The sequence below is a fragment of the Prinia subflava genome (assembly GCF_021018805.1).
Source record: "Prinia subflava isolate CZ2003 ecotype Zambia chromosome W unlocalized genomic scaffold, Cam_Psub_1.2 scaffold_31_NEW, whole genome shotgun sequence".
Lineage (NCBI taxonomy): Eukaryota > Metazoa > Chordata > Aves > Passeriformes > Cisticolidae > Prinia > Prinia subflava.
This window is the reverse complement of record NW_026960608.1, coordinates 2553070-2568192: the sequence shown is the minus strand read 5'-3', so window position 1 is coordinate 2568192 and position 15123 is coordinate 2553070. Positions and strand designations below refer to the sequence as shown.

The 15123-nt window shown below is 41.7% G+C and overlaps 1 protein-coding gene across 7 annotated transcripts in view; it reads right to left on the bottom strand.

Annotated features, from left to right (window-relative positions):
* LOC134564987 (ceramide transfer protein-like) overlaps nucleotides 1-15123 on the bottom strand; it is a 191684-nt gene that overhangs the window by 45792 nt on the left and 130769 nt on the right. For 6 of the 7 annotated variants that reach the window (XR_010083730.1, XM_063424335.1, XM_063424330.1 and 3 more), the window contains 2 exons: nucleotides 14669-14807; nucleotides 13062-13145 (listed from right to left, as the gene is read on the bottom strand). Coding sequence is in view for 6 of the 7 variants with exons in the window: in XM_063424335.1 (XP_063280405.1) it covers nucleotides 13062-13145; nucleotides 14669-14807 (223 nt within the window). In the remaining variant the exon portion in view is untranslated. The remainder of the gene's footprint in view (nucleotides 1-13061; nucleotides 13146-14668; nucleotides 14808-15123) is intronic. The other variant, XM_063424333.1, reaches the window with a different exon arrangement.

Below are 15123 nucleotides of genomic sequence, written 5' to 3'. Positions count from 1 at the left end.
TCATCCCCCATATCAGAGATGCTTTACCAACTTGGCCTGTTTAAATGAAGCACGTTTCACACTTAATGATAACCTGGGAGATGGTGGTCATGGTTTAGTTCACCCCCTCAGTCACTAGTCCATTCATATGTTGCATCTCTTCCTTAATGACCTGAGATACTATGAGCCCATCAAGCCAGAAATAATTCACCCTTATGTTTCCAGTCCAGATATACCTGAGACACTTTAATCTTGGCCGCTTGATCTACCTGTCCATTGTTGCAATGCTCTTCAGTAGCTCAACGCTTGGGTATGTGTGCATTTACATGATGGACTTTTAGAGCCAACTTTTCTGGCTGGGTAGTGATGCCTTGTCACACTTTGGCATCCCAGATGTGTTTACTTCTTTGCTGACAATTGGTCTTTTTCCATTGCTCCAGCCACCCCCACAGAACATTTGCTACCATCCACAAGTCAGTGTAGAGGTAGAGCGTTGGCCATTTCTCTCGCTCAGCAATATCTAAAGCCAGCTGGATGGCTTCCAGCTCTGCAATCTGACTTGATTCACCTTGTCACTCAGTAGCTTCTGCTACTCACCACATAAGACTTAATACAACAGCTTTCCATTTTCAATTTGTCCCTACAATATGGCAGGAACTGTCAGTAAAGAGTGCATATCACTTTTCATTTTCTGGTACCTGATTATATGGTGAGGCCTCCTCAGCACGTCACCCACTCCTCTTCTGATGATAGTCCAAAATTTTCTCCTTCGGGCCACTTCATGATGATCTTCAAGATCCCTGAGCAATTGGGGTTTCCTATTCAAGCTAGCTGTGTGAACACCATGACCCATTTACACCACATAGTATCAGTGGCATGATGTGTGGAAGGGACTTTTCCTTAGAACATCCAGCCCAACACTGGTAATCGTGGTGCCAGGAGGAGCTGTGCTTTGGTGCCAATCACTTCTGAAGCAGCTCAAACCCCTTTAAAAGCTGCCAGGATCTCTTTTTTAGTTGGGATGTAGCAGACCTTGTGTTGCCATTTGATTAAAATAAACTGTATTTAGCTAGTAGAGAACCTTATAGTTGACATTAGTAGTAGTCATGCTAAGGCTTGGTAGGCTGCGTATAACCTACAGATGAACTATCATAGTGAAATTTGTAATGTAAGCAGTGTAGCTAAGAAATAATCACTTATCTAAGGAATGTACCTTTTGGCAGGAACCTAAATGTCAAGAAGATAATAGTACCAGGCGTTAGAATTAAGTAAGATTTTGTAACGATGAAGAAATCATGTAAAGAAACATATAAAAACCCTGTAAAATTTCTGTGAGATGGGGCTCTGACTTGGACGCTAGTCCCAGGCTCCCAGGGCCCTCAATAAAGCACCGCATAAACGACTTCGGTTGTTTGTGTTTTCTTCGGATCGGGCAACAGTTTTCTGGCGACCGCGGCAGGACTCCGAAGGTGGCTAGGGGCGGTTCGCGTTTCGATCCACTCCACGCCGGCACCGAGTGATTCTCGGGGAGTCATCGGTTCGTGCCCGACCCCTGCGCCTGGCGGACGACTGCGAAAGGTAAGCCCGAAGGTGCTTTATTTTTCTGGTTTGGGTGCCTGCCCATAAGACGAGGCGGCGATCCTCGCAGGGTTGGGCTAAGACGTCTGGTTGGTCTGGGAAGCCTAGGCGCCGGCTGTCAGACGCGGCGAAAGCTGCGCAGGTCCGGCACTTGCCCCTCGCGGCGTCGAGAAGCGGCAAGTTGGTATTGGTCTGGTATTGGTCTGGTATTTATTCTGGTATTCATTTTGCTGTGTGAGTGTGAGTATGTGGTGTGATTGATTTGTTGAATTGTCAATATTGACTGGGGTTATTATTGTTTTGTACGCTGCTGCATATTAGTTGTTGTTGAGTTGTTGTACAGCTGTAGGTGAAACCGATTCAAAATGCCATTTAGAGCTCTTAAGTCTATGGTTCAGTTCTCTAAGGGTATACCCGAAAATACTCCGTTAGGATGTTTATTGAAGAGGTGGAAGAGTGAAAGGTTTTTCCAAGAGATGAGTAAGGACAAGATGATTGAATATTGTAATCATTGGTGGCCAGAATATGAGCGAGAGGGGCCGTCATGGCCAGAAAATGGTACTGTGGATTATGATACCCTGAATTCACTAATGCAGTATTTGAAAGAAAACGAAAAATGGGATGAAGTACAGTATTTAGACTTGTTTTACTTACTGCGCAGTAAAAAGGAGTGGCAGACTGAATGTGGAATAATGGTATTGGAGATGAAAGAACCTGGGTGCGGGGGCTGTAAAGGGAGATCTAAATGTGTCCAGTGCTTAGCCTTAACCTCTCGATCAGAGGAGGATTTGTCTTTAATGGTGTCACCCGGAGCGCCTTCCTCCCCACCCTCCCCTGCTGCCTCGGCGTCCCCTGCTGCCTCAGCATCCTCTGCTGTCTCACCCCCTTCTGCTGTCTCCCCCCTCCCTTCTGTTTCACCCTATTCCTCCCTGTATCCCGCGTTACCGGAGAGCAGTGCAGACGAGGAAGAAGAGGAAGGGGAGGAGGAGGAGGTGGCAAATATAACAGTAATACCAGGGAATGCTAAGAGGGTTGTTGTGCGTCCCCCAACCCCTTCCCGTGTTTCTCCCCAAAATCGGCGAAACACCCCGCTTGCAGCACGAACTAGACAGGGACGAAAGAATCATGGGGAACCCCAGCTTATTGCTCCCTTAAGGGAAGCTATGGGACCCCAAGGAGAGAAGGTGCTCGTGAAAGTACCTTTCTCCCCAGGAGATCTGGTGATTTGGAAACAGTCAGCAGGGAGTTACCGTGAGAATCCTGAAAGAGTGGCACGGGTGGTTAAAATGATTATTAAAACACAGAATCCAGATTGGAACGATATGCAAGTTTTGTTAGACACCCTAATGGATTCCACCGAGAGGGAGATAGTGCTGCGGGCAATGAAAGAACGTGCTCGGGAAATGATCAGGCTGTATCCAGGCAGAAGAACTTTGGGAGACTTGGTGCCCAGTGATGATCCAGGGTGGGATCCGAATGAGAATAGGGGAAAGGAATCTATCAGAGAATATCAGGAGTTGTTAGTGGAAGGAATTAGGACTGGAATGCCCAAAACACTAAACTGGTCAAAATTGTATTCAGTTAGACAAGATAAGAATGAATCACCCTCGGCATTTTTAGAACGACTTAAAGAAACAGCCAGACGTTTCACAGATTTGGAAATTGACAGTGAAGCAGGAAAGTTGCAGCTTGCCTTAATCTTTTTAGGTCAGACCCAGGAAGATATTCGTAAGAAACTGCAGAAATTAGAGGGACAAGATACTCAGGATTTAGATAAAATGCTGGAAATAGCTTAGAAAGTTTACAATAACAGAGAAAAAGAAGCTAACAAAAAGCAGCAAGCGAGCCTGTTGGCAGTGCTACAGCAAACGAATGCTAGTAGAGGAAGGGGTAGAGGTGGTTTCGGGCGGGGTCGAGGGCAAGGAAGGACAGGATTTCAAAATATGAGAACAAGTGGAAGAGAGATGGTTTCCCCAGGACTCCAACAAGGGGGGCTTGCCTCTAATCAGTGTGCTTTCTGCCAACAAATAGGACATTGGAAAAATGAGTGCCCTGTGAAAGCTGGGCTGGGAGGGGCATCTGGTAATTCAGGGGGTTACCCGATGAATCCAGAAGGGGTCGCCCAAGCATTAGTGTTGAGCAACTATCAGAATCAAAGCTGACTAGAGGAAAGTCTGACAGTAGTGCTCGAAGTTGATAGAAAAAAGCAGGCATTTACAGTAGATACGGGCGCTACCCATTCTGTTCTGAATGAACGGTTAGGACCTTTGAGTGACACTACCATACAGGTAGTGAGGGCTACAGGACAAGTAGAAGAAAAACCCTTTTTGCAGCCTTCACATTTAAGATTTGGAGGAAAAGAATGAGATCACCAATTTTTATATATGCCTAACTCCCCTAAACATCTTTTCGAGAGAGATTTACTGTCATTTTTGAATGTCAAGATATCTTTTGATCAAGGTAGGGTGAAATTAGAATTCCCAGAAAAAGAGATTGCTAAGCTTTTTGTGATTAGAGAAGTAGACCCCTCTCCAATACCTAAAGAAATTGAAGATGCAGTAGTTCCCTGGGTATGGGAAACAAGAAATCCAAGACGGTCCAAGGCAGCGGAGCCGGTAGTAGTAGAACTAAAAGAAGAGGCAAAACCAGTCAGGGTAAAACAATATCCAATCAAACCAGAAGCAAGAAAAGGAGTAGCACCTTTGATCACTCAGTTCCTAGCCCAAAGAATTTTACAAGAAAGTGAGTCAGAATACAACACTCCAATTTTTCCAGTACAAAAACCAAATGGTATGTACAGGTTAGTACAAGACTTGAGAGCTATTAATAAAATAGTGAAAGACATTCACCCAGTGGTGGCTAACCCGTATACATTGTTAACATCTGTGTCAGAAAGATTTAAATGGTTTTCTGTGATTGATCTCAAAGATGCATTCTTCTGCATCCCTCTGGCATTAGAAAGCAGAAAATATTTTGCATTTAAATGGGAGAGTCCCGACACGGGAAGAAAGAGACAGCTCACCTGGTCTCGGCTACCTCAAGGTTTCAAAAACAGTCCTACAATATTTAGAAATCAGCTGGCAAAGGAATTGGAAGTATAGAAGACAACAGAGGTAAGAGAATCTCCATTCTCTTATGTAGTATTGCAGTATGTAGATGATATCTTTCTGGCAACAGAAGAACAAGAAATCTGCCTCAAGCTGACAATTGCACTGCTAAACATGCTAGGCCAAGCTGGCTACCGGGTATCAAAGGAGAAAGCCCAGTTGGTGAAACAAAGTGTTATTTACCTGAGATATGAAATTACACAGGGTCAGAGAAAATTAAGAATCAATCGAGTAAAAGCTATCTGTGCTATACCACAGCCGAGAAACCATCACGAACTGAGATCCTTTTTAGGAATGGTAGGATGGTGCAGGCTGTAGATTTTGAATTTTGGGCTCTTAGCTAAGCCCTTATATGAGGCCCTGAAAGAACCGCAGCTACACTGAGACCAACAAAGGAAAAAGGCTTTTGAGGACTTAAAACAGGCCTTGAAGGAGGCCCCTGCGTTAGGCCTCCCAGATCTGAACAAGGATTTTCAGTTATATGTGAATGAAAGGCAAAAACTAGCACTTGGGGTACCGGCTCAGAGACTCGGATCTTGGAAACGCCCAGTGGGGTATTTCTCGAAGCAACTGGACCCAGTTAGTGCTGGATGGCCGTCATGCTTGCGGGCAGTTACGGCCACAGTGATCCTCATTCAGGAGGCCAGAAAATTGACTTTGGGGAAGAAAATAGAAGTATTTGTGCCTCACATGGTACTGGCAGTTTTGGAACAAAAGGGGGGTCACTGGCTTTCGTCCAGCAGGATGCTACAATACCAAGCAATCCTGAGAGAACAAGACGATGTGGAGCTGAAAATGACTAATCATGTTAACCCAGCAGAATTTCTCCGCAGTGAGCAGGAAGAAGGAGAACTGGCACATGATTGCATAGAAGTGATTGAACAGGTGCATGCTAGCAGAATCGATTTAAAGGACACCCCAATGGAAGACCCGGACTGGGAATTGTTTACTGATGGATCCAGTTTTGTAGAGAACGGAACCAGGTATGCAGGGTAGGCTGTAACAACAGTAAAAACCGTGGTAGAGGCGAAAGCCTTGACTCCCGGAACTTCAGCCCAACGAGCAGAAATTATTGCATTAACAAGAGCTTTAGAATTAAGCAAAGAAAGAAAAGTGAACATATGGGCTGACTCTAAATATGCTTTTGGAGTTGTCCACATTCACGGAGCTTTGTAGAAAGAACGAGGGTTGTTGAACTCTCAGGGAGTTACTATCAAATATAAAACTGAAATTCTTGCTCTACTAGATGCGGTCCACCAACCTGTGAAGGTAGCGGTGATGCATGTTAGAGGACATCAAAAGGAAGACGGAAAAATTTATGAAGGGAACCGGATGGCAGACTGGACAGCTCGAGATGTAGCTAGACAAGTATAGACTCAGATGGCCTTGATACCAATTAAGGTGAGTCCAGTAACCCCACATCTGTTACAGGAACCAAAGTACTCTCCAGACGATGAAAAACTAGCATCATTGCTGCTAGCCCAAAAGAATGCAACCGGATAGTATGTAACAGGAACGGGACAAGTTGTAGTGCCTGCCAGAATCATGAAGGCAATCCTGGAAACAGAACATAATAAATGCCACTGGAGAGCAGAAGAATTGGTAAAATTTTTAAAAAGAGAAGTGATTTCTAACCAGATGTTAACATTAGCAAAACGAGTGAATGCCATGTGTCCAATTTGTTTAAAGAATAACCCAATAGTTAGGAAACAGATTCAGCTAGGGAAATTGCAGATAGGACCAGAACCAGGAGATTACTGGCAAGTAGATTTTTCAGAGTTACTGAAAGCACAGAACTACAAGTATCTTTTAGTGTATGTATGCACCTTTTCAGGCTGGCCTGAAGCCTTCCCTTGCCGAACAAATCAAGCAAAAGAAGTAGTCAAAACACTGTTGAGGGAAATCATTCCAAGATTCGGGGTGCCGTTAGGACTGTCATCAGATAGAGGCCCACATTTTATAGCAGGAATTGTACAAGAGGTAGCCAGGGTGCTAGACATATCCTGGAACTTACACACCCCATGGCGACCTCAATCTAGTGGCCAGGTAGAGCGGATGAATCAAACAATTAAAGGACAAATTAAGAAAATTTGCCAAGAAGCAAAAATACAGTAGCCACAGGCATTGCCGTTTGCATTGCTCAGAGTCAGAATCAAACCCAGGGAGCGGGTAGGAGTTAGTCCATATGAAATCCTATATGGGAAACCATACCATGCTACCGTGTTAAAAGGGGATCTGCATGTGCAAGGTGATCAGACAATATTCAGTTATGTCATGTCATTAAATAAAATCCTTAATGCTTTAAGGGGAACCTTGCAATAGAACCGACCTATGCCACTGGAGAATCCGGTGCATGACATTCAACCAGGAGACCAAGTGTACGTGAAAAATTGGTCTACCCACCCCTTGAAAGAAGCATGGGACGGCCCACATCAAGTGATCCTGACAACCTACACAGCAGTAAAAGTCGAAGGAATCAACTCATGGATCCATTACACTCGGGTCAAGAAAGTCCCTGTACAATAAGAGACTCAGTCTCTCCCACGCGGATGATTTTCCGCAGAAAGTAGCATTTTTAATTATATTGTTACTGGTATTGACGAAACCCATCCGTGTTAATGGTTCTGATTCTATTGTAGTTGCAGTTACCGAACCAGTGGTCAGTGTCATGGAAAGAATAGATGTGAACCTGACCTGTTTAATAACAAATAACCAGAAAACTGAAGCCCGGAATGTGCGAGCAACCTAGAAGAAAGGTGCTGATTATCCAGAAGCAAATGTTACTACAGTTTAGGATAAGGATGCACAAAAAGGAAACACCAGATTACAGCTGAAGCGAGTCAGCCAAAAAGATATGGAAAGGTACATGTGTATTGTAAAATCCCAAAAAAGCTTTGATTATAAACAAATTACATTGAGAATAGTGCCCTAGAAGTTGTAGAAGGATACTCCATCCCAGGAATCTGTAGAGATAAACCCCCCTTGGGCTGGACAAAATATGTGGGATGGACTTCCTTTGAAGATGAGTTGCCCATTCATATTAAAACAGGAATGTAATCAGACTGTGCAAGTCAAATGGTAGAAAGAAAACAAGCCAAAGTCATGAGATAGGATAGATCAAAGAATTAGCTAGTGGGAGAAATCTGGAAAAGGTATAGGATAGTTGAACATTAGTAACCCTCAAATTAGTCTTACTGAAGGAAAATACTTGTGTTTAGTGATATGTAGAAATGAGGCCGATTATGGAATAAAAATTGTAGAAGCTGGACAAGGAACCAGACCCCCTCACATAGTACCCCCAATAGGAAAGAAGCGTAGAGAGGTAGCTGTACACCAAAGTCATGAACGAGAAAATTTGATAATAGGGCTGATTAGAGATTTTGAGATGGTGCAAAACGTATCCCGAATCACAGCATGCCTGCCACTTCCACAAGCGGCAGGGGAACCAATTCCATGGGGAATAATTCCCATTCCATTACCACATGAGACGGCAGAAAACATATCTACTGTATGTCACATTGAAAGAAAAGAAAGAGAAATAGTGACTGTCAAAAAGAATGTCTAGAACGCAGCCCTGTATGCTGCTGAAGATGTAGAAGTTAGAACAAAGCAACCTTACCAGGAAGTTAAGTGTGAAAATATAAGCCAGCAACAAGTGATTTGAGATAATTGGAAAACTGTATGGGGTCCGAGCTTACTAGAACACTACAGCTACATTGGAGCAGTGAGTTGGTGTATACAATAGACAGGAAATAAAAATAAAACCCTGTTAGAAGTCTATAAGACAGAAACGTCTACAAGAGAAATTAAAGAAGCCAAAGAAAATTGGAACTGCACTAAAGTCATTACATGTGATACCCCTGAAAATCAGATCAATCTGGCTCCTCTTAGGGTATTACTTAAATGGAGATGTGAATGCAAGAGATTCAATCATACAATACTGGACAAAGTAAACTCACTCTGGAGTAACGGAATTAGGAGAGCTGTAAGCTGTAAAGACACTACAATTAAAAGTCCAAGAAACTTAGTTTGAGTAATGAGACATAGACAATAGACCACACATATTCCTATAGATGGGCCTGTGACACAAATTACTCTAGGAATCCCCACTCTTTGTCCCCTATAGAAACAATCAAAATTAAAATCCAACCGGAAGAAAAGAGAAGTAGATGCATTCACTGAGTTAGAAAATGAATGGCACGAACCTGATGGCGGAGTTAAATTTAGATGGGCTTTAGAATCGCTGTTTGCGCCTATAGCCACCTATAGGAACAGAGAGATGCTGTACAAGTTGCTAGGGCAGACTGAAAGATTAGCAGCAGCCACTAAAAAAAGATTCAAAGATATAAATTTGCAATTACAAGCCACGTCCCGAATGACTTTGCAGAACAAGATGGCACTGGATATGCTCCTGCTGAAAGAGCATAGTGTGTGTCAGTATCTAAAAACAAGAATTAATCATTGCTGCATCCATATTCCAAACATGACTATTGAAGTAGAAAAAGATATCTCTCAATTAGAAATCGTTGAATCCAAAACAAAAGATATTAAAAAAGAAGCACAACATAATTAGATCAGAGAAATTTTTGAATCTTTAGGGCTTCAAGTTTCTGGATAGGTTTCGTCTGTAATACAGTACATTTTGTTGATCGTAATTCTGTTATTAATTGTTTAGCTAGTATATAAGTGTGTTCTAAGAGTCATCGAGAAAGAGACAAAACGTACCAGAAGAGTGATGAAAGCCTTGACAAGAACCAACGAGATGCAACTGTCTCACTTAACTCCTCCGAAGTATAAAGATGTTATTGGGCAAGAGAACCCAGCATTTGAAAGACCCGATAACAACTGAGAATTGAGCATCCTTGCAGAAGACTGAAGAATGCTCAAAAGGGGAGAGTTGTTGCTATTTGATTAAAATAAACTGTATTTAGCTAGTAGAGAACCTTATAGTTGACATTAATAGTAGTCATGCTAAGGCTTGGTAGGCCGCGTATAACCTACAGATGAACTATCATAGTGAAATTTATAATGTAAGCAGTGTAGCTAAGAAATAATCACTTATCTAAGGAATGTACCTTTTGGCAAGAACCCAAATGTCAAGAAGATAATAGTACCAGGCGTTAGAATTAAGTAAGATTTTGTAACGATGAAGAAATCATGTAAAGAAACATATAAAAACCCTGTAAAATTTCTGTGAGATGGGGCTCTGACTTGGACGCTAGTCCCAGGCTCCCAGGGCCCTCAATAAAGCACCGCATAAACGACTTCGGTTGTTTGTGTTTTCTTCGGATCGGGCAACACTTGGATCATTTGTTTCCCCTACTCCAGAACCCCAGAGGTCATCCTCAAGTGTCCCCAGGTATTTTCTTCCAGAGGCTCTGGGAAGGATCATTCTCCCTGGCTGCAGTGTAGGGCATGTTTTTTACATCCTGTCCTGTCCTGACTGGCCCAAGGGCTATTGCATAAACAATTTACTGTTTAATTTGTTCAAAAGCTTGTTCTTATTCAGGGCCCCAATTGAAATCCTTCTTCTTCCAGGTCACATGATAGAGAGGACTTACAATCTGACTGTACTCTGGAATATGCATTCCCCAAAAACCCACAGCACCTAGGAAAGCCCGTGTTTCCTTCTCGCTGGTCATGGGGGACAGCTGCTCTTTTGTTGACCACATCCACTGGAATCTGATTACATCCATCTTTCCATTTTACTTCTCAAAACTGAATTTCCTGGGCAGGTCCATTGACCTTACTTTGTTTTATGGCAAAAACATCTATCAGGAGGATTTGGATTATCTTCTCCCCTTTCTCAAAAACTTCCTCTGCCATGTTGCCCCATACGATGATGTCATCAATGTATTGCAGGTGTTCAGGAGTGTCACCCTTTACCAGTGCAGCCTGGATCAGTCCACAGCAAATAGAGGGGCTGTTTTTCCATCCCTGGGGCAGTCAGTTCCAGATGTACTGTGTCTCCATGAGATTTCCTAGTTTTCTGAGCGTTCATATTAAAGTAGAAGTTCTCACTTTTCTCACGCTCTGCTCATGTAAACAGGAGTTTATTTTTGTAAATACTGCCATTGTTTTCGCATTCTTCTCCAGGAGAGGCGAGGGTTGAACGGCAGTCCTGTTGGCCAATGTGGATGAGGGGTGGGATTCCACTCTTCAGTCCATGGTCACCTTTCTAAAAGTATATAATAGGATAAAATAAAGAGAGGGCAGGCCTTTCCGCCCTGCTCTTTTCTCTCAAGTTCCATCTCCGTGTGGTCATTTGAGCGTGGCAAATAGCGACAGTACTGGACACACCTCCAGGTCAAAGCAAACTGTGGCCTGCACTGTGATGCTAAAGGAATGGAGAAAAATCCATTAGCAATGTCAGTGGTGGCACTACTTTGCTGCCTTGGACTCCAGTTTGTACTGAAGTTCCAGCATGTCCAGCACAACAACAATCAGTGATGGTGTGACTTCATTCAGGCTATGATAGTCCACTGTCAGCCTCCACTCTCCACTGGACTTACGCACAGGCCATATAAGACTATGAAAGGGTGAGTAAGTCTTGCTGACCACTTCCTGGCTCTCCGGTTCATGAATCATCTCATGGATGGGGGTCACGGAGTCTCAGTTGGTGCAGTATTGTCAACGGTGCACTGTTGTGGTAGAGGTCTGTACCTGTTGTTCTTTGACCCTCAGCAGTGCCACAGCAGAAGGGTCCTCTGAGAGACGAGGCAGGGTACTCAACTAATCTGTCTCTACAGCAGCTATCCCAAAAGCCCAACAATACCCTTTTGGGTCCTTGAAATACCCTCTCCTGATCACTACATACTTAGCAGAGCAAGCACTTTAAATGACTGAAAAAAAAATCTACTCATATTTTTAGTTCTCTGGAAGTATACTGTAACTCCTTCCAATTCCTTTCCTCCAAAAATTCTTAGCAATAATCTAGAAAGAAAACTTAAATTCAGCAAGGAAACATACAACGCATGGGGAACTAGAGCCAGATAAAAGAAAACAGAAGACAGAAAAGGCTTATTTTGCACATTTATTTTTCAGATTCTTGAAGAAAGTGTCTACAATTTTAAAAATGCTCTTTCTAAGTACTTTTGGAGATTCCATCAGATTTGCAACTGTACTGCTTCAAAGTTTTGTGAACCAAAGTCTAACAAATACTGAATTGTCAACCATTATAAAATGTCAATGCAGAAATAATTTCAGCCAGGAAACAAGAGAAAGTATAAGAAGAATGCAAACAGATTTTTAAGTGCATACACAAATTCTGGTAGGCCAGATGTATCAGATTTCTCAAAAAGCAAGACTTGCATGAGGAATTCACATTTAGTGAATAGATGCAGTGAGTGCAATAACTATAACCAGATCATTTTGGATAAGAATAAAAATCAGAATTCTGTTCAGCATAACACTGAAAAACAGTTTTAAAAAGAGCTAAAATTAGGATGAGTGAGATTCAGTAACAATGTTGACTTTATCATTACATAGACATAGAAGTTAGAAAAACCGTAATGAGGCACACCCAACTGGAAAAGCACTGTGCTTAACCACACTCCTAAAGCAGATAATATTTGCAAGAAAAACTGCAGTTGCTTGTTACAAATCTCAGTTCCTGTTGGGAAGGATCAAGTAGAGAGGCCTTGTAAATATGATGGTTTAGATTCTGGGAGTATGAGACCAACAAGTGAGATAGAAATGAAGGAAAGCTTTGAGATGTAAAATACCAAGCCATCAGCTAGTGAACAATAGTGTGCCTAGCTGGGGGCAATCTCCCTTGATTAAACAATACCCTCCTGCTTGCCAAAGGTAAAGTGACAGTTCTATTGGCTGTATGTAAATGTTGTGAGATTGGTATCTTGTATTAGATTGGTTGGTTCAACACAGACTATTCAACTCAGAAGGACATTTATTGTACGGTAACCACAACCTCCTCCTCTTGTCTTTTCCTGCTCTCTCCTGGCTTGCTTTAGCCGTGCTTAGCAGCTACAAGCAAGGCCCCTGCACTCACAATAAACCACGTGTTCTCACAGCTGCTTTACTTATAGAGATATTTTGTTGCTGTCCCTGCCGTCACCAAGAAGCTCCTACAAGTTCCCAGTACAAAAATGATGCAGCTGTTTCAACAGATTTTTGTAGTGGAAATGGCTTTGGACACAAATAGGAAATTCCAGCTTAACAGTCTTGCATTAATATCTGTGTGAATTAAGAATAACTCAGATTATAATTCCTCAACTGCTTTTCATGATTATCTTAACATGAATAAGAATGTCCTGTCACATACATTCAAATAACTATTCTTGTCAATTTTCTGCTTAGAAAAGAACATAAATACCCATCTTGTATCAGGCTTATCACACCATTCATACAAATTTTCAATGAAAAAGTTGACACACTTACATTTTTCCTTACTGCTGTTACTGTTATGTAAAAATTCCCCATCAGAACGCATCGCAGGGAAATCATCTTCATCATCTTCTACCACTAAATGTGAGAAAGTTTGTGTTATGGGAGTGAGAAAGCTTTCCCAAGTCTTTAGTGTGCAAAAAAGAAATAAGAGCATCTTCATGGCTAAGTAGCATGTAAGATTTTTTCCTGTAACAGTCATGACACACACCCTCCCTTCTTTTTTTTTTTGACCACTATCAACATTACCTTCAGAAACCATCAGGAGACTAACATTTGCTCAGTGTCAAAATTTAGCACTTGATTTGATGGCAAGAAGAACATTATCTTGGTGTTACAACTGGATAAGCAAGGAGCCACAATTGAGTAACTATCTACTCTTTTATACTAGAAAGTTCTCAAAGAAGTGGAATGGTACTTATCTATTGTTTTCTCACTATCAAAAGTTTAGGCTACCAGAACAAACATGGGGATGAATATTAATGCCTCAGATGAGTGCATGAATATGACAAGCTGTGTTCTGGGAAGAAAATTCAGAGAGACGTAGACATCCATACCTGAGTCTACTAGGACTTCCAGTGTGCACTCAGTGCTCTAGCTACAGCCAATACATGTCAGGAGCATTCATTATGGCAGAACCTTTGCCTTTTTTAAGGAATGTATTGTTCCTATGAAAACTAATAATCTATTGCTTTTCAAAATAAAGAGACTGGTTTTGGCTGGGATAGAGTTTTCTTCTCTGTAGCTGGTACAGAGCTGTGTTTTGGATTCAGTATGAGAATAATGCTGATAACATACTGATGTTTTGGTTGTTGCTAAGTAGTGCTTACCCAAAGCAAGGACTTTTCAGTGTCTCATGCTCTGCCAGTGAAGAGCTGCACAAAAGGCTGGGAGGAAGCATGGGCAGGACAGGTGACTTGAACTGGCCAAAGGGATATTCCACACCATAGAATGTCATGCCCAGTATATAAACTGGGGAGCATTACCTGGAAGAAGGGGCTGATCACAGCTTGTGAACAGGCTGGGCATCAGTCAGCGGATAGTGATCAACTATATTGTGCATCACTCGTCTTTCCTGGGTTATATCTCCCTCTCTCCCTCTCCTTCTTATTACAATTATTATCTTTTACTTTGTTTCAAATAAACTATTCTTATCTCAACCCATGAGTTCTATTTTCTTTCCTGATTCTCCTCCCCATCCCATTGAGAGAGAAGGGGAAGTGAGCAAGCAGATGCATGGTACTTGGTTGTGAGCTGGGGTTAAACCGTGACAGAGACACACCAGTAAACGAGCTTGAATTCATGTTATGGGGTAAACAATTATTGTTATATAACATCAAATGCTTAAAAGATCATTTATACAATTGACAGCTAGAGGTCAATATTTAAGTTAAGCAGATTTTTATGGGAATCCAACTTCTGAAATGAAAATAGTTCACGGTATATACAGAAATATCTACAACTGATCTCATTCCTAAGACTAAATTTAATATGCATACTTCATTTATATGGTATCAAATGCTATAATAACTATTTCAAGGGCTATTACTGTGTAAAAAGTTAAATTCTATGGAGATAACAGTTCTCAATTACAGTTTTACCTTTATCCCTCTGGAGTTCATCTTTGGAAACTGCATCTGCACAGGCATCAAAGTATTTCTGTAAAGTATCAACTTGTCTACACAAGATGTCTCTAAAGGTTTCCATTTCTGCAAGCTTCTCACGTAAGCTATGGCCCTTCTGAAAATACAAACATAAAAAGGCTCAAATGCTTCTACAGGCTCAGCAATAGTTCAATGCCAAAAAAAAAAAGATTTCTGCAATTATGAAGAACAAATTCTTTAAGCACACCAAAGAAATTTCAGATAGCAGCAGCTATGAAATACTGGTAATGTTAGAACATAAGAAACTGTATAAAAGCGATTTTTACTCATTTTGTCCACTAATCTTAATTTTTCATCCTGACTTCATCTGATGCTTTAGAGCATTCAATAAAAATTTATTAATAACAATCTTACATACGATGAGGTTTACACCTATTTACCTGAAAACAGTC